The 19,498-nt window shown below is 40.5% G+C and overlaps 1 protein-coding gene across 2 annotated transcripts in view; it reads right to left on the reverse strand.

The window, feature by feature from the left end:
* DCBLD2 (discoidin, CUB and LCCL domain containing 2) overlaps positions 1 to 19,498 on the reverse strand; it is a 54,379-nt gene that overhangs the window by 6,491 nt on the left and 28,390 nt on the right. For both annotated transcript variants that reach the window (XM_074807311.1, XM_074807304.1), the window contains exons 2-10: positions 18,726 to 18,953; positions 13,528 to 13,665; positions 12,288 to 12,339; positions 10,850 to 10,922; positions 7,627 to 7,760; positions 6,944 to 6,984; positions 4,139 to 4,354; positions 3,022 to 3,146; positions 229 to 376 (exon numbers count right to left, since the gene is read on the reverse strand). In XM_074807311.1, coding sequence (XP_074663412.1) covers positions 229 to 376; positions 3,022 to 3,146; positions 4,139 to 4,354; positions 6,944 to 6,984; positions 7,627 to 7,760; positions 10,850 to 10,922; positions 12,288 to 12,339; positions 13,528 to 13,639 — 901 coding nt within the window. In that variant the 5' untranslated portion in view covers positions 13,640 to 13,665; positions 18,726 to 18,953. The remainder of the gene's footprint in view (positions 1 to 228; positions 377 to 3,021; positions 3,147 to 4,138; positions 4,355 to 6,943; positions 6,985 to 7,626; positions 7,761 to 10,849; positions 10,923 to 12,287; positions 12,340 to 13,527; positions 13,666 to 18,725; positions 18,954 to 19,498) is intronic.

Raw genomic sequence — 19,498 nt, forward strand, 5'->3', positions numbered from 1 at the left:
TGGTGTCTTTTGATACACTTCTTTTCAAAATTACCTTGTTTACGCCTGAACTAGGTATTTTTTAGGTTAAGTGTAATAACTTTGGAAGAAATTCAGAAGTATCTGTTACAGGAGGATTATGCAGCTAAGAAGTACTTTCTTCTCATTGAAAATACACCCCCAATGTAATGTTTGACAAGTTATTTCACTGCTTGTCTTGCACAGTTGAAAGGTTTTCAGTTGCCTTACCTATACTAAACTGACATCCTAGCAATTCTACTTTCATTGCAATTTTCTGGTGCCATTTTAAGGGATTAATCCTAAAAAAGCGTGCAATAATAGGTGGAATGAAATTATTGCGAACTTCCTGGTACAATTCAGTGTTCCCTTGAAATATCTAGAAAGGAAAGAAAAAAAAAAAAAAAAGACAAACATTACGTTATACAAATGCAATAGCAACTAAGTAACTACAACCAATTTTGATGTTTTATTTAGGAAAAATAAGCGGCACAGAATCCTGACAATTCACCCCAGACCAGCACTGCTGCCTGCAAGCCTCTGCTCCCTCGGCCCCATTAAATAGGGAACTCAGTGAAATAAAGGGGGGGCTGTACATGTACACACACAGCTTCTCACTTCAGAATAGAGGGGCCCTGTAACACTCCCGTGGTGCTCCCCGGGCAGCAGCTGCGGGCAAGGACATCTCCCACGTTTACAGCACTAATTCTAACTCGGCCCTTTTTGGTATTTTGCACTTACTCTTCCAATATATCTAGCAAGCAGCTGGGACAGTGCCAGAGCGGTGCCTTCACACAGCCCAACAGTTTAAGCCTAGCCTGTCCTGCGGCTGGGTTTTGTTAGACAGCATTGAGAGACCCAACCAAGCGTGTGGCCACGCTGTCCTCTAGTGGTTGCAAGAGACACGGACCCACTCGGGTTCAGACCCTGATCCCTCCAGCCCCAGGCGGAGCCTGCGGTCCCGGAAAAGGAGGGCGCGGGCTTTGCCTGAGGGACGAGCTGAAGCTGGTCCTGCACTGCCCGTCCTCCCGCGGAGCGGGTCTGTCTGGTTGGAATGTAAAACCAGTGAGCAGCCAGGCAAATCGTTTTTAAAGCACTGATACAGATACTGCAAATCATGTTGGACATCGTGCACAACAGAATTATGGCACTTGCCTGAAAAATAAAGATTATAGCAAGTTTTCTGCTCACTGACACCCCTGGGTAAACAATACGGCACCCTCGCCGCTCTTAAGGACGAGCACTGTGTTGTGTAACAGCTGATGCGTCTGCATAAAATGGAGCAGCCACCAGGCTTTAGCACACCTCTGATCGATGCAGATCACAGGTATTTCAACCTTGATACACAAGAGAAGAGATTTTTATATTGCACGCCTGCATTTCTGTAACTAAATGACTAGAACATCTCCACAGGTTTGAAAGAAAACAATTATTCCAGGCAGCTAGCCGTTCAAAAGCTCCAAACCCCCCCAAACAACCCCAAGGACCTTTAAGGGACTCCCGCCTGGGCTCCCTAGAGTACACAACCCATCTCCACTCTCAAAAGACACTCAAGCCCCATTACTATCACTTACGCATAAAAATGCTGGGTTTGTCCTTACACAGGCATTGGGTGCCTTCATGTTGGAAAGCACTGACCTAAGTCAGTTTAGTTAGCCACAGAAAAATAAATCACTTGGTAATTTCAATGCAGTACTTCATGTTTGAGTGTATTGTGTTTTCCACATCTTAAATTAATAACCAGCTCCACAATTTCATTTCATGAACTCACAAGAAAAGCAATATGCTCAAATTAAAAAGCAACAGCTGCAAAGGTTTTCTAAGAAAGTAATCAAACTAAACACAAAGCCTAAATCTAGGCAGCTCGCTGAGATTTCATTACATGGCCAGAAGATGGCACTCAAAAACTAGCAAAAGATGCTGGATTTTTTTTTTTTTTTTTTTTTTCTGCCTTGAATGCTTCATACTAACAATCTCTTAGTTCATGTGTAGGTTCAAGAGGACGGCCCAGCCCCAACAGTCTCCCCCTTTCAGGAAAGTCCCCTGCTGTGATTATGTTCAGTGTTCAACAACCTCTTAATTTAACAAACAAGATACTTCAACCTTTCACTTCATCAATAGGATGCTACATCCTACCTTGAAACATTCTTAGCCCACAGTAGACAGAAGAAAATCAAGTAGAGCTAAAGAGTTACCATTCCTAAGAACCATCTTTGAAAAGTTACTCGGTTACTGGTTACTCTTACATAGATGTAATACCACAGGCCTATGGATGTAAGGTAAATTACATCCAAGAATTTTAAGAAAAAGCAAATTCTAGTTCAGTCAGGTTACCAAGAATCCTCTCATTTGTTTAAGAAAATCTGATCTGAACCACTGGGAAGACCACGTAAGACATTACTTTTCTTATTTTTACTACCTATTAAATACTGCAAAACTGTAAATGCAGGGAAAATAAGATTATCTTGCCACTAACATTAGGTAATTTTTCTGTGTGGCAAAGCATTTGCAGTCTGAATGTACCGTTTCATTTTTTAAGAAAACTCCCCTCTGCAAGGGCTGTTCTGTTATACAAGAAAGAAACTTACCAGTATTTTGTCAAGTCAGTAAGACTGACAGAAACATTATCAAACATGGAAGTGTATACAACCCCTAACATTTATTCTGTAACCACAAGAGGATAAAAACATAAACCTTAATTTCGAAATACACAACCTATTTTGAAAGAAATCTGATTATTCTTGAAGGACACAGTACACAAAGCCTATCATTGGCAACAGAAGTTTCTTGTATAGAATATTCCCACCCCCAAATAGTAATAAAAATATTCTCTGAATTTCAGAACTGTTCAATTCCTTACATACTGCATATTTTCCTATTTTCTTCTGCATAGGTGCTGTTTATGATTCAAAATTACACTGGAAACAGGAGTTATTTAATGCTTCCTCACCATACCAAAACTAGTTGTATTTACAATTGTGAAATCTCCATAGAACATACCTAGAAAGTCTGTGGTATTTTTACCTTATCTTTATCCATGCCAGCTTCTCTGTATACTGTCCATTTCTGTGCATCATTGCTGTATAAAATTCTGTAGGCTGACACGTAATAGTAGTACTCTGCTAAGGTTGATCCAGTAGTTATAATACCTGTGAAAATGAAGGTGGTCAGTTAGACGAAAAGACTGGTAGCAGTTTGTAAAAATTATCAGATCAGCTTTTGAATCCAGAGTTACACAGCTGGAACTCCACCGGTCCAGTTATGTTTCAGAAAGTTTATCCGAGGTGCCAGGGTCTGAAACTTCTACAGTGACTGAAACTTAATAATCATTTTACTCACTTTTGTATTCTAATTATCATGATATAACCTTGCTCAGCACTTTTCCCCCACTTCTTGCTGTTAGCGGCCTGTTCACTCGGCCATGGCCCACTCCTGCCTCCAGCTGCCCAGACAGCACCGCTCTTCCCTGCCTTCGCACTGCCAACCCAAAAGCACCACTGAAAGAACTGTGGCTTCCTAGAGCTGACACTCAGCGCTGCACAGCGACTCACACGGGAAAGCTCTTTAGTACAAGCTTATTAGCACAGGAATTAGAGTAACAACATAAAATCCAAACAGTCCCCAGGGAGGCAATAACAAAAGCTGCTGGTAAACCCGAGCTGCCTAGTGAGCAGAAGCCAGGCTGCAGAGGAGCTCAAAGAGCAACTCCTGTGTTTAAGAGGCAAACCCACACTGCTCAAAGCAGGATGGTTCACGATAGTCCTAAAACCCGTGACAGGCAGCAGGGAAAACCTAGAAACCTAAGTCAGTACGCCTGCATCCGAGAGGCACCGGCAGGCTGAGCTGGCTGGATATGGATCTGCACCTCTGAGGAGACAGTCAGCAGGGAAAGGGAAGCACCAAGGACCCAATAAAACCACAGGAAACACTTCAACACATTCTGATGGAAGAGCTGTTTTCTACTATGAAAGTCCACCCGTTCAACTCCAGGCCTCTCACTGTATTAGCTAGGACATAGAACCAACTTTGCTGTAATGGTAATTAAATGTCACCTGGACTTTAAGACCAAGCACTGGAGGAAACGGATGTCAGTAACCAAACTTTCTGAATACTGCTTAAAAGCCACATCACATTCACTTACCTGTTATTTTCTTTTCTTTATTCAAGTCAATTTGCAACCACTGATGTTCATCACTGATAAAAGCAGCCCAAGGAGGACCAACCCTTTTCAGTCTGGCATTTGCAGGTTTCCAAATGTTCACTTGCCCTGTTTGGTTAGACCACTCAAGAATTGACGATGCCGTGATCTGCGAGTCAGGGATTACCCCAGACTCCATCCCCAGTGTCCCATAGCAACCTGAGTAACAGAAAAGGTGGGGATTCAAAATGAAAATTGAAGTTACGCAATCATCTTACTTGCTTGAAGCTTAAGACTTGACATGCAAATATTAAACTGCCATCTAAATTTATTCTGTAACACTACCAACAAAACACACTGTCTTCTGCTTTCTAGCAGTGATGCTGGAACCAAATTTGTGGTCACGAGTATCCCATGATTATGCCTGCTCACGTGTAACGTGGGTATTCCCTCAATCACCACCCACACAGAGTGCTGGACGAGCAGCTTTGGGGGAGCTCTCATGGTATAAGAGCGTGTATGGTTGGTGCAGGAATGTGAAGCAGACTACCTGATCATTCGTTCCTTTTTTGTGTCTGTATAACTTCTTGGTTTTTAAACCCACCTCAGTATCACAATGTTAATTCAAACAATACACCAAAGCATGTACAAAGCCATGTCTAATCCTGGTCTTAAACTCAAACATATCCTTGAAATTAGGCATGCTGCTTTGTCATCATTCTTACTAAAAGTTTCTTCCCATGTCACATTCTGCTGATGGCTAAAAAACATCTCCTAGATCCTGGCTATATTTCCTTGTGGCGGGTTGGTCCCCATTTGCTCTGTGCGAAGATCTGGTTCTGTAGTGCCCAGAGCTGTCCCCTCTCCCAGGGGTCCTGCCCAGACACACCGGCAGAGAGCAGTCTCTGCCTGCCGCCAGCCAGCCCGAGCCACCCAGCGGGGGGTTCCCTTTTGCTGTGAGCTCCCCCTCTCCCTGCAGGTCCCCTGCACCCTGGTCGAGCGCTCACCCCTCGGGGTCCCCAGACAAGGCCTTGCCAATGTCCTGTGCGATGGCATTAATAGTTCATTGTCTGCTGGACGGACTTCGGCCGCTACAGCACAGGATCACATTAGCACTTCACTAACCCAATCCTGTCCATCTGTCGTTGCTGTCTAACAGGCTGCCAGTTTGAAGCAGAAATGCCTCAGTCTCTACGTACTGGACCTTTCTGCTCCATGATTTTTCGATTAATTTCTATTACTCAAGTCTCAAAGCCAGCCAGGTCTTCCTGTACAAATAGTTTCATCTTCCTCTGCACTGACCACGCCTCTAGCATTAACAACACACTCCTCTATTTTGTACCAAGTCATGAAACCAACCATTACAGAAGAACCACACCAGTAACTACACCAGAGTCCGATGAACCTCATTTGACCATACCACAGAGTCCTCTTTTTCCTTCTGCTAGCTCCTAGGCCACCCAACTACATACACTTTAATCTAGAGCTGCATCTCATCTCCAGCTTACTCAGTACTATCTCAAATGTGCCACTGAAATCCAGATGGTCTGGATCAGCATTTTGTCCTCTCTTTTCATAATTCTAGGCCATTTAATTACTTTCATATACACTATCGGATCCCATTTGGAAAGACAAAAAACCCCAACAAACCCTGCCTTGATCACTGTGTTTAATATTCTCCATGCATAAGGTCACCAGACATGCAATTCCTTCTTCCAGCTCTTGCAGAGGTCTGGGAGAGAAATTATTTGAATATTATGTGAATTATATTTTCTAATTTTTGCTTGTTGTATACATTTCTGTCTCGAAACACTCCTGCCCATCAGCTTCCTGCCTTTATATCCCCATTCAGCATCACTTTTATTTATTTAATAGGAAAAGCATTTGTTTACTTTTGAGGAGTATGTGGAGTATGTGTATGATTCCCCCCCCCCCTTCTTTTTTGTTTTTAACTTTATCCTTACAGAAAACAGACGTTAATGCTTTTGGTTGTTTTTTTTTAATATTGCTATTAAAACAGTTAAAGAGACTAAGGAAAGGCCACTGTCTTCACAATACTTCCAAGAACCATTCAAAGATGGCATTTAAAGTGACTTACAGAAAAGCTAGCTTCTGTGTAGAAAACTACAGCTTAATTTATTTGAAAAACAGTAGATAAGTAAAACCGTGCAAAGCAGTAAAGCTCTGAACAGAGGCAACACTTGTACACATTTATGCAACGAAACACGGCAGCCTGAAAGGAACACAACTTACACAGAGCGAGGCCCAAGAGCCGCCCTTCCAGAGCAAGAGAGACTAGTAATTTATTACACAGCATTCAGCTGCAAGAATACGGCAGGAGAAAAAGGTTAAAAGGTAAAAGGGGGTGGAGAAGTTGAGGAATCATTTGGGGATTTCTGCTAGCTTTCTTAGCAGGCAACAAGGGAAGTGTGAGGAGCAAACCTGGAAAAAACCTAGAATGGACAGTTGTTACAAATAAAGAGCAACTCAAGTGCCCAGCTCTGCTTTAGTGTGTGTTAAAAGTATGGGAGTCGAGTCACTTTAAACCAGACCATAAAAGAGCAACATAATCTCTTTCTGCAGATAAGCAAGGCTTACTTTACACATCGCTGTATCTATAAATATAGCGATGATTAAACATCAAAATGAGATAGTAGAACAGTTTAAAAGATATACATTACCGAGTAATGCAGTAAAAAAGTCTCGCTAACTAGAACAACAATTAAGAAATAAAATACCTGCACACTTATTTCTACTTACAAAACCTGTATGGAAGTATCAACATGTAATACATGTGATAATGCTTACCGCTCGTCTTAAATGTGAAGAGACTTGCAGATAACTGTTCCCTGCAGAGAACAAAAGAGGATGTTTTTTGCAGTAGTCGATGAGGAAAATTGAAACAAACTGTCTTCAATTTATTCTTCTTGTCTGAGCGCTTGCCACCGAAACCTCTGCACATGGCCTGCTCAAGCACTTCACCATTAAAGTAACGCTTCCTGTCACCAAGTTGCAGCACTCCCAGTACAAACACCTTTTCAACTGAAATCTAACCCAGAAATGCTGAGTTACAGGCTTTCAAACCAACATCTGCTCAGCAAAGCGCAAGCCTTCATTCAAATGCTTCCCTTTTAAATTAAGCCAATTGTACTAACAAGGACCGATCTCCTCTGATAGCTTTCATTCCCAGGACTTCTGAGATTAAATGACAGGTTACACTCTTTTCCCTGCAACTAAAAAGTTGCCATTGAATTATTATTTTTCCACAGACCATTGTGGTCATGCCACGCACTTTGGAAATTAATCTTTATGGTCTAGAGGTGAAAAATATCTGGTAAATCAATCACACCATAGCAAAAGAGCGTTGTGAGAACCTTACAGAAGGGAACCTGTCCGTGGAACATGTAGCTCCACTAGCTGAAATTAATCCCACGATGAGACACTACCAACTAAGGTGCTAAAAATAAGGAGAACATCGGAAGTACACTTACACTTTTGAGGTGACATTGTTAGCCAGGGAGCCTTCATAGCGTGGGATGCCCTTGCTGATTACCACATTAATTTGGCCACCCAGAGTATTTGACACAACGCCTGCGTGAACACCAGCCATACAAAGCGACGAGGACTTGAAGAGGGGGCAAAAGGATAAATTTAATACTACATTGTAAATAAACTCAATACTCTGCCATTTATTGTAAATGCTACACTGTCCAGTTATAATCTTTGTTATTACTTTAAGATACTGTCCTTATATAACTGTTATCTCTGTTATTCAGAAACCCATTCATCTCTGGTTTATTATGGAATTTATAAAAACACAAACAGAAGGTCCTACATTTCACTGTGTCCTCGCCCAGACGTATTGGGAATGTAACTCTTGTCATTAAATAAGCTTAAATAAACAGCAAGGTGGATCAGTCTGAAACAGCCAGACAGTCAGGCTTTCAGCACACAATGAATCTGTTATGTTAGACAACAGAAGTTGAATACATAAATACATAGGAAACCTTTTAATAGAAAGCACACTGATAGTTCATTTATTCATTTTCTCACAATTAAGGAGTGACACACTGCAGATTTTGTAGCTTTTAACCAATGGGTTGTATTTTTTAACTCATGGTTAAAAACTGATCGATATAAACCCACTCTGATCCCTACAAACCCAAGCAATACGTGAATACAATTCATTCTGAAGAAGCCCATTACCCAGGCCAATGGAGATCAGTCACACAGCAAGTGTTTGCAGGACGTGCTGTTCTTTCCTTCTCCCCCCGATGACTGTTAGCCTGGACCCACTAACAAACACCACAGTGCCACCTCCAGCTCCCTGGCTGGCAGGCGAGCTGTGCCACAGCCAGCAGGGCTGACTGACTACACCAAGTCCTTCGGGCACAGCCGAGAGAGAGCAGAGCAAGACGCCTCTGTCTCCTGGACCAAAACCAGCCCAGGAGATCTTCTCCAGCTGGGAAGCAACTCCTTGCAGGCCAAAGGGGCCTGACCAAGAAACATCCGAGTGCTCAGGAACAGACAGTCCAGTTTCAGAAACAGCTTAGCGGCAGTGGCGTTGCACCCACCCACCCCGTGCAGCCGGGTTTCTGGAGGATTACTGGCCACGCACAGTGCACCAGGCAAAGGCAGAGCTATTCACAGGCAACGGGCAGCACTGGGGCATGCACAGGCGTGTTGCAATTCTGCAGCTCCTTGCTCCCATCCAGTGAGGCTGGGATCAACCTGGATTTTAGAAAATCAAGTGGGCCTGAGTTGTCTGTGAAGGGCCACCTGGGTATCTCCCAGTATACCTTCCAAAAACTGCATTTAGTTTGTTATTACTAGTGTGGTAACCTAGTGTGGACTTGCCCATGTCAATAAACAACAGATCACTGCAGATTTTTAAATAACAGTTGCTCCCCCAAACAAAGTCCACTGCAAGCTGTTGCTACTAAACACATCTGCTGCGCTGCTCTGCCAACCAGTCCACGGGTGCTACGGAGCCTCACCGCAATTCTTTAAGAAGGAACCCGTGGGTTTTCCTTTCCAGAGGAGGAAGGCTTCATGGATGATTTTCTTTCTCACGTTACTTTAAAAACAGAACAACCTTCTCCATTGTGGCTTCTTTAGAAATAACTGCATGGTGCAGCAGGCCAGGATGTCCCTGTATCTCAAGCTCAGTGGCCAAAAAACCTGCTCAAGACTTTACTAAACGTAATTCTCCTCAGTATATTCACACATAAAAACTCTAGCTCTAGTCCCCACACCCTGAATATCCCAAAAGCTTTCTAAATAAATGTAATTATGTCTCACTCATGCACGCAGCTCCCCTTTCCTACTTTCCCTTGAAAGTAAGAGCGTGGGATTCTGCAGCAGACACAGCTCTCTCCTCCCTGCTCACCAGAAGATGTCGGCAACAAACACTCCAAATCCTCAAGGACTGTGGATATGAGGGTCACACACAAAAGAATCAAGATTTAGGGTATTTTTTAAAGCAGCAAGCAGCTGCTGATCATCTGAAAGAGATGCATGAGAAATCTCTACCTGAAACTTTGCCTAAAGTGCCAGACAATTTGATTTCTTTCCACACAGCTTGATTTCTGCGAAATTCTCTGCCTTTTTATTCAGAGCAATAAAGTACACAAAAATAAAAGGGCATTTATTTCCTAAAGTTTCCTTTTTCCTCCACAGAAAACAGTTTTTCCAGATTCCGGCAAAAAAACCTCCCAACAACTAGAACTCTTACAGATGCTGCAAATATGTAGGCAGAGAATCAACTTCATCTTCTTACTAGATACAAAAATTACCTCACGGCCATTTAGAGAGGACTCGCTGTGGACCAGCACATGTAACACAGTTACGTTGTGAAGACATTTTTACATATGGGTAGTTATTTAAGCAGATAGCCTAGGATTTACAGATATTTGAGAAAAGAAAATCAGAGGCATGTTTTAGGCTCATATTTAATATTAAAATCTTTTAAACAACATTTTAAAATTGTCTTTCCTCTGTGCTAGATCTAATGCCTTATTAAAAGAGTATTTTAAGATAAAGAGATTTCATGTAATTTTTTACTAGATTGCTAACAAAATTATAATCACTTAAAAACAAAGCAAACACTCTCCAGTTCTATGGCAGGTATTCGGTTGCAAAAGCTTACAGAAACAGTGTATAGGCTTTGGTAGTATTCCAAATAGTACATTATTAAAGATTTTCACTTCCAGTTTATAGAACTATTAATGTTACAGTATTAACTCTGTTTTGCAAATGGTTTTATAGCTGCTGAGCATAAATAGTATTTCATCTCCCATGTTGTAATAAAAAATTAAGATAACCCTCTGTTTAGAGAGGCATTACAGTGTAAAAAACAAGAGGACATCTTTAAAAGAACTGCTTCTTTCTTTATAAATCTAATTTCCCAACCTGAGAAAGCCAACAAAAACAAAACAGGAAGTAGAAAACACTATTTTGATTGATCCACCCATCTCAGCAGGCCTCACAAAAATGTGTGAGTCTCCTACACTACTTCATTTCTTGGAGATGGCAACATCTGAAGCAGCAGCCGTTCCGCAGCTGTGCAAAAAAATGAGTACCAGGCTATTCACTTTAGGAGATATAAATTCCAGAACCCAGGCACCAGAACTAATGTGAACAACTATAATTCACTTGTAATTATACATAGCGTGTTGTACCAAAATTCAGGTGAGCCCAGGTATTTTTACTTACGTCTCTGTATCCATGGGGAATAGTGCCTGAAATATCAGCAAAAGGAATCACACATCCAGCTGGACAATACTTACTGGAAGAAAACAAAATATCAAGTCAAGATATGCATGAAACTACAACTCTTACAATCTTATACATAGTCACTATGTTTTTGATTTACAATACACTGTTATCATTCATATGTCACTATTTAAGGATATGTGGATAATAGAAGACATAGCAAATCAGACAAAAAAATATTCAGGAAGAGACGTACACAGCAGGAGAACAGACATTTGAAAAAGTTTTTAAAAAAAAGTCTCAGCTGAAAGTACAGTTCCAGTCTCAACATAATAAATTAACAAGGCCAGCATTTTATATTATAAATACTGCATGGCTTCTGTAAATTGAAAGTCATATAAGTACCAATATTAATTAATTTTATAAGCTAGAGACCTGTGTATCTCTTTGTTTTGCATCTTTAAATAATACATCTGAAAAGTAAAGCTATTTTATAATAGCTCCTGGCAACAGCAGGAGATCATAAAAAACTGGCCAAATTCGGACAATACCACTAGCTCCTGAAAAGCAAGAGGCAAGACATCTGTACCTCTGATTCAAACCTGTGTTCACCTTCTAGTGCCACTTCATACTGCACATACAAAGTCTCTTAATTCTTCAAGATTCAGTAGTGAACTGGAGTCAACTATTAACATTTTCACTGCAGTTCAACAACAGCTGAAGCAACGCTGCAGGTACCACAAAAATAGCTGGATTCAGAGACTTCAGCACATGTTGAGTAAGGCCAGAACCTACAGTTAGAGCCCTGCTTTGGAACTTGGGAAAATGAAGAGAAATGCAAAAGTTGCACTTTGAAACATTCCATGATGCCAGGGCTGAAGTTCTCCAAAAAGTAAGTTTATCTACTTCACAGTGGTCTGCAGCTTTAAACACTGTCCTTGCTTTAGAGGGAAATGGAGAAGGAGAAAACAGGGGGATGACACACGTTTTCCCCATCAGAAGGTACAGCATTTAACATCTCCACAGAACCTCATTAATTCACACCAAACTGTGAAATGGGTTTGTAACCTTTAACACATTTCATAGTTTAGTGCTCCTCAGGTAACTGTAATACGAATTTCAGTATTTAAGGTGTGTATCTGCTGCAATATGTGTTTATAAAAGCAATATTCTATGGCAATGAGGTATTACCTCCTACGTGTTAGTGCAAATTAACGAGGTTCTACTGTATACTGCATGTAAAACAAAAATGGGAGAGAGAGAAGGAGGAGTAGTGCAAACGTCAAAACTGGTCAGCTCTAACCCTAATTAGTCTGTTTCTGGAGTTCTCTGGACAACCAATTTTCAAGCTGCATCAGGTGTAAGTAACAGAGTGAAGCAGAAACACTAAAATGACTTCATTAAAGAGATTGGGGGAAAACAGGTAAATCAGTCTTACTTGAATTCTGGTTCGGAAAAGTGACTTGCATTGTCTAAACAGGTAATTAGGTCTGGAAAGAAAAAATGTTAGGTCAAGAGGATGATAAAGACAACAAGTTTGAGTACGCTTTTCAAAGTGCACAAAAATACACATTTGAGCCTCTGTGGCTTAACCAAAAGTCTCAGAATGAAAAAACCCACATTTTTACTAAATTTTCTTGCAACAGATTTTGTATTACAGTAGAACCTTGATAATTTGTCTGAGTAACTGGGAAATCTGCTGAGAATGTGACACAGACAAGAAGAGAAACACAAAAATTCATTTTCTGTGCAGCTTAGTTTTAATTTATAGCTGTACTTCAGAGAAGCTAATATGATTCAGACACAAACATACACTCTTTTCTCAAAATTAAATTAATAAGCTAGCTGAACAGGCCTGCGTTTTCAGCATTTAACAGTCCTGCAGTACTGAAACCAGGCAGTGCAGGAAACAAACATCAGAGTGCCATGTCACTGGCATCCACAACTGATAACTCAAATTTCATGTGTCTGCTGTGTATCAGCACATACAGTCCAAAATACAGAGAGAAAAGCATCACAAAATCCACAAAATAAAAATTAAAGATTAAAACTCTTTATCTGTGCTTTTTAGAATTACTTCTAGAAAGGGTTTTCTCAAGCCTTTTGCTTTGAGAAGCAGTTGCTGACAATCCTTCAACCATGTATGTCACTCACTCTACGATGAGTGGAAGGAGATGCAAAACAAATACAGCAACCTCTTTTAGAGGCTAGAATCACCAAAAACATGGAAAAAACCAAGAAATGGCAAAAAGACTAAAAAGTATTCAGCAGATTACATAATTAAAGAGCTGAGTGAGTACAGGATACTGTTACTGAAATAAAACTGTCATACTATAATATACACAGTTCAATACGAAAACTTGTTAGTTATGTGCCACCTTGACTATGACCTGAAAAAAACGCATTTTGTCCTTTATCTGAAGCAGTTCTTTCATTCGTAACAGATAACTGTGATTCTTCCTCTGGTAAGCTTTGATACCATTTCTTTAAAACTACAGTAACTTACAGTAACTGACAGCCCAGTTTCCTATGCAGAAGTATCAAGAAGACTGTATTAAAAGACTTCATCTTTAGAAGTTAATTTGTGAGACCATGGGAATAAATAAATTAGTTCTGTGTTTTTACGAGACAGCTCTAATTTTACCAGCACAGAAAAATCACCAAATAATTATAAATACCTGATTTGTCAGTGGTTGAATAAGCTGCGAGAAATCCACGTCCAGAAGTGTGTGTTCCACTCATGAACTGTACTGTGACTTCATTGCTTTTTGAAGTAATTAAACCATCCATTTGAAAGCCAAACCCACAGTATTTTCCTGTGGAGAGAAGGGGGAGAACAGACATGGACCAAAACCAGCACAGGTAGTAAGCATCTTACCTCATTTGCAGTGTAAGCTCACATTACTTCTGATGTATATTCAAAACCAAATACGTGCATGACACTAAATAATGTAGTCAGTGTCCTTTTAAAGCAAACACCAGAACTTGGGTACCACATTTATTTTGTCACTGTCAACAGGTGAGTCTCTCATAGCCTTAACACTTGCAAATAAATGTGACCTTATCCCAGTCACCTCTAGCCACGCATAACCCTCACAATTCTTCAAAGACCATGAGAAATCTGTCAAGGGAAAGGATCAAGTTAGGGCAATGAGAATCATCTACAGAAGCAAATGAGAAAAAAGCCCTTCTCTTCCCTCAGCTGTTGGGGCACTTCTTCCTTGACGACTTTTTCATGGTTTCTGTCAACTAATTTTCTTAATTTTGGACAACAGCAGGCATGATTCACTGCACCTCAGCATTAACATCCAAGCATGTGCGAGTACCATTAATATAAGCTGCCAGTTCGGTCACCTTCTGTTTTGCTGCACCTACAAAACCTAACAGAGCTTCTGCATCTGGATACTTCTCTCGCCATCCAAAATGACCAAGAATCATACATTTTTAAACTGAGATGCTGGAGTCTGCAGATATTGACAGTATCTGCCCACGAAGTCCTAGAATTACTACCAAATGACTTCACCTGGGTGAATGGCTGTTAAACAGACCCAAGTCAATATGGAATTCTCCAGTCCTAGTAACTAGAAACTTTAATACATTACTGATCAGTTTATTAACCTGTTAAGAAAAAAAAAAATCTGATTGTTCTATAGACTCCCTTGATCATTCAATATTCTATCTACAAGCCTATTTAAGATTCTGCAACAGATAATCAAAGTGGATAATCACCAGCAGCAAGTGACGCTGCATGCTTCAGTTTACTATTCATTTATTTGCTTTCTTGATAAGAAGTACGTTATCATATTGTGAAATAGCAAAAAGAGAAGCCAGACTCCCTTCTCAACTAAAGGCAAATTACACTACTAGAGCAGAGGGAGTAGAACAATACTGCCCTAAAGGAATAGTTCTTAACAAATATAATACAAAACATGTAACACAAACAAATATAATGTGTATGTTAAATTCCTTTAAAAAGTGAACTGCACTCTCAAATACTAATAATTTTTTAAAAAATTAGAAATACAAATTCCTATCATCATTCAGAGCTTTCTAAATGTTGCTTATTCAGATATTTTTTGAACAAAACAAGGATATTTTCTAATGAAAATGACAGTAGATTTTACAATACTTTAACAAAATTTATAATACTATATAAATATAACCTTATCTCAGTAAACTGGTTATCAGCAAGAGTTACAAAGAAGTTCCCTTTTACCAAGGCTCCACAATGACCCTGTGTTTTGCTCTAAGTCACGTTTCAATTATAAATTGCATTCATTATGATGAACTGCATCATTTTTCTAACTACCACTTCTCCTTTCTTTTAAGTTTGGTTTTCAGCCACCGGACCTTGTTACACAATTGACCAGCATGAGACTCCTCTCAGAGTAGGTCAGACTGTCCTCAAGACACCATTTATCCTCTTCTTTGGGCAACACACAGGGCAAGACATTTAAATCTAGCTTGGATAAACTCTCCTGTGCTGCTTGCACCATAGAGACAGAGCCTTGGACAAACTCTAGACTGACACACCTTATGATACTTCTGAGACTATAAATCATTTTCCTAACCCTTCCCTGGTCTCTCACCAGATTTTTAGCAATCTTTTTAAAAAGCAGGCACTAGAAGTGGACCAAACATGACTGCCATGACGCCTCTGTCAATAGTACGTGCAGAAGATGTAATGTTACTGTTTTGTCTGAAGGACCCCAAGTGCTTTTTTGTACAGCAACATTGCAGCAGGAGAGGGAATTCCCACAGTAGCTACATCCTCTGCTCCTACAGATCTGGGCTTACATTACATGTACTAAATAAGTACATCTGACTGTAGATGCACATTGATTGGACTGTGATGAAATCTGATAAAAAACAACTCCAGATCTTATTTAAACTAAAGACAAACTTAACACCAAGGAGTTGAATCTTCTTTTGATTTCTTGATAGATATCCAAAGGGCAATGAGAACTAGTCCTTAAAAGCTTCATTAGCAACCTTCTCTGTTTATCAATGAACTAACCCACTAACAATTCATTTTTTAATCTAATCAGCAAACTTAAGTCATTTTGTGTTAAAGTAGGCATCACTGAATTTCAGATTTTATGTAATACAAGTATTTTAATGTTAGACCATGTCAGTAGTCTTGAATTGAAAAACTAACAAATCCAGATTTCTTCCAAACAAATTAAAGTCACTGTTTAATCTCTCCAGTGTTAGTCGCTTCAAACATGAACATTCAAGAATCTGCATCATCTGTACCTGCCACTGTTAGTATCACTGTTTGTTCTGTGATTTAATTTATTAAGAGCAGAACAACACACACATTTGCTCAACATACTGTGCTACTACACCTGCTGGGAACAACTGAAAGTCAAGAGAAACAAATGAAGTAGAAAATTTACTTGAATCCATTAAGTCACTTGTAAAAGTGAGTAATAGACTTATCAGAACTGGACGTTCCTTGGCATTTAAGGACTTCAGCATTTCCTATTTTAGACCAGGTCTGGCTCAACGGCTCCAAGCACATACTTATTTTCACACACACTTACCTAGGCAACCTTGAAAAAGAGGGTTAACAAAGCTAACATTCCACTAGCCTCTTTACAAAAAGACTCAATTTAGTGGGATTGGCATTTGAGCTGCACAAAAACAATCCCCATGAACTAAATCACTTTCTCTCTATCCCCAGATTAAAGCTTTAGGAAAGAAAATAAAACTAATCTGCACAATAACACTAATTTTAGTGAAGGAAGAATGACAATTCGAGTTCTATGCAAAGAAACACAAGGGTCTTAAAACCCTACATATACCTTGACGTAGATGATAATGTCACACTGCTACTTGGAAAAAACCCTGCCTTATAGTCATGAAATTCAATTTGTCCTCTTAAAGAGGGCAAAAAATAAACTATGGATATTATCAGAAGATGGGGGATATTTGAACTACACAACTTTTGAAGCCTGACATCCTTTATTACCACCAAGATTAACAGCTCAAATCAGAGTAATTCTGTATAAAAAGAAAGGCATTTCAGATAAGATATAAATACTACTTTTTTTTTTTAATGAAGACCCTCATAGTTTTGTGATTCCTTCTCCACTGCTTACAAGAACTTTGCAAGCTACTAGGAAATGTCTGAGGAAAAAAAAAAAAACATTACAGTGGAGTTTCCTTTGAGATTCTGAAGAATCAAAGATTATTATAGGATCTCTGTTGCATTTAGCATCTAGTTGTATGCACAAGATGTAGGATGTTCTACTATCATTATTACTTATCATTTTTTCAGTACATTTTTAGGATATAGGAATTGTGTCAAGAAGACAGATATTTACATATGCTTTAATAACAGTAAACAAAATGCAATTACTTAAGAATAATTATGTTAAGAATACTCTGGCATTCCAGAGAGTTCATCTGCTGGGCAATAATGGCAAGCATACTTGAAATGAGCAGGTCAGCAGAGAACGAGACAATCAGACTACTGTTTTCTTTACCACTTCTATTTCTATAAAGTTACAGTTGCACCTGTACTCCCTCCCTGTACTGAAGACCTATATAGCATACAGCAGAATCCTTCCTTAGCTGTGCTTTCTAGCAGCACTATCAGTAATGGATTTACTTAAAACTGGTCCCTGGTGGCTATTTTTCTACTGTGGTGAGGTACCTGCAGCACTCCTCAAAGTTTTGCAGGGTTTGCTTGGGTATCGGGATTTTGGTAGCAGGGGAGGGGCTACAGGGGCGGCCACTGTGAGAAGCTTCTAGAAGCCCCTCCAGCTTCAAGTCAGACACGCGCTGGCCAAGGCCACGCCCATCAGTGACGGTGGAGCCCACGGAGGTCACCGGTGCAGCAGATGCCCACGTGCAGCCCATGGAGGACCCCGCACCAGAGCAGGGGCTGCACCTGAATAAGGCCGGGACTCGGAGGGCAGCCCACGCTGGGGCACTCTGTTGCCAGGAGGACAGCAACCCGTGGGAGGGACCCACGCTGGGGCAGTTTGGGAAGAGCTGCAGCCCGTAGGAAGGACCCATGTGGGAGAAGTTCATGGAGGACTGTCTCCTGTGGGAGGGACCCATGCTGGAGCAGGGGAGGAGTGTGAGGAGTCCTCCCCCTGAGGAGAGTGGCAGAGACAATGGGTGATGAACTGACTACAACCCCCATTCCCTGTCCCCCTGTGCTGCTGCAGGGGGAGGAGGGAGAGAAATCTGGAGCAAAGCTGAGCCTGGGAAGAATGGAGGGGTGGGGGGAAGGTGTTTTTAAGATGTGGTTGTATTTCTCACTGCCCTACTCTGTTTTGATTGGTAAATTAGTGGTGGTGGTGTTCTCACTAAACTGATGGGTTTTCTCCCAAACTGAGTCTGTCTTTTCCCTGTGACCGTAATTGGTGGGTGAGCCCTCCCTGTCCCTGTCCCCATCCCCGAGCCTTTTGTTATAGTTTCTCCCCCCCATCCCACCAGGGGTGAGGAGAGACAAGCAGCCCTGTGTTGCTTTGTTGCCTGCTGGGCTTAAACCACTACAGCTTGATATGAAGCTCAGGAAAAACACAATTCTGATTACACAATTACTAAAATTCCTTTCTTTACCTTATTTGAGATTCCTGTAAATAATAAACACTTCCTTTTCATCACTTCTCGTAAGATTCAAAATCCACACTGTACGTATGATGTATCCAGGCAAGGTCTTACCCTGCCCAATATCCAACTGAATTATTACAGTTTTCTAGGGCTATAAAAAAGAAATTAACTAATACCATATGCCAAGTAGTTACTCTAGGCTCAGAGCAAGTAAACAAGGAGAAATTTTAAAAGTAACAAAAGTACCAACAGTATATCCAAGTTCTACACAAGACAATAACTTTCAAATACCAATAAAAGCTCCTACCTATCTCTGTCCTGGTGGGGCCGATCCCATTGTGAACTCTTAAGTAACTGGAATGACAAGAATCTGAGTCATCAATATCAAAATCGCCAAATTTGAGCTGAATTCGCTGCCCAGGCTTTACACGAATTTCCCATTCACAAACTGTGCTATTGGGAGAGGTTTGTGGGTAGTTTATTGAAGCAAGAGTTCCACTTTCAGGACCCAGAATGGTGTGTCCACATCCATCACCTGCAAAAGAACAAAAATAAATCAGCTACATGCGTTCACCATCAAAGCTTCACTGGTGGTTCAGTCATCCTGGTTTTTAGGAGTGGTGTAAGATTTGTTGGGTTTTTAACCATACTAATCACATTGCAAGAAAACTCCAAAGTAAGCTGCATGCAGGTGAAACAGCAATGGTGAGAAAATACCAGTCAACTAATGTTGCCTAACATTTAGCCTCTCATCACAGGCGACCAGAAAGCTGCTACAACTTCAACGAGATAAAAATTCAGCCGTAATGACTTGAAAAAATTGCACAGAAAGTGTCCCTGCTGTTTCATGTCCCCTCAACACCTGTGTACAGAAGAAAACCAGTTCTGAAAAGGAGGGAGAAAACTGCCAATAAAACAAGAGCACATCAGTTTTACTGCTGCTACTGTATCCACAACACTATGAAAAAGGACAGAAGTGGAAAGACAATGGGACACCAAATACTCTACTGAAAATAACTGCCAGCTCTGACCAAACTGCTAGTGCATTGTTTTCTACTGTACCACAATTTTAATGCTGTA

The sequence above is a fragment of the Strix aluco genome, chromosome 2, assembly GCF_031877795.1.
Source record: "Strix aluco isolate bStrAlu1 chromosome 2, bStrAlu1.hap1, whole genome shotgun sequence".
Classification (NCBI taxonomy): domain Eukaryota; kingdom Metazoa; phylum Chordata; class Aves; order Strigiformes; family Strigidae; genus Strix; species Strix aluco.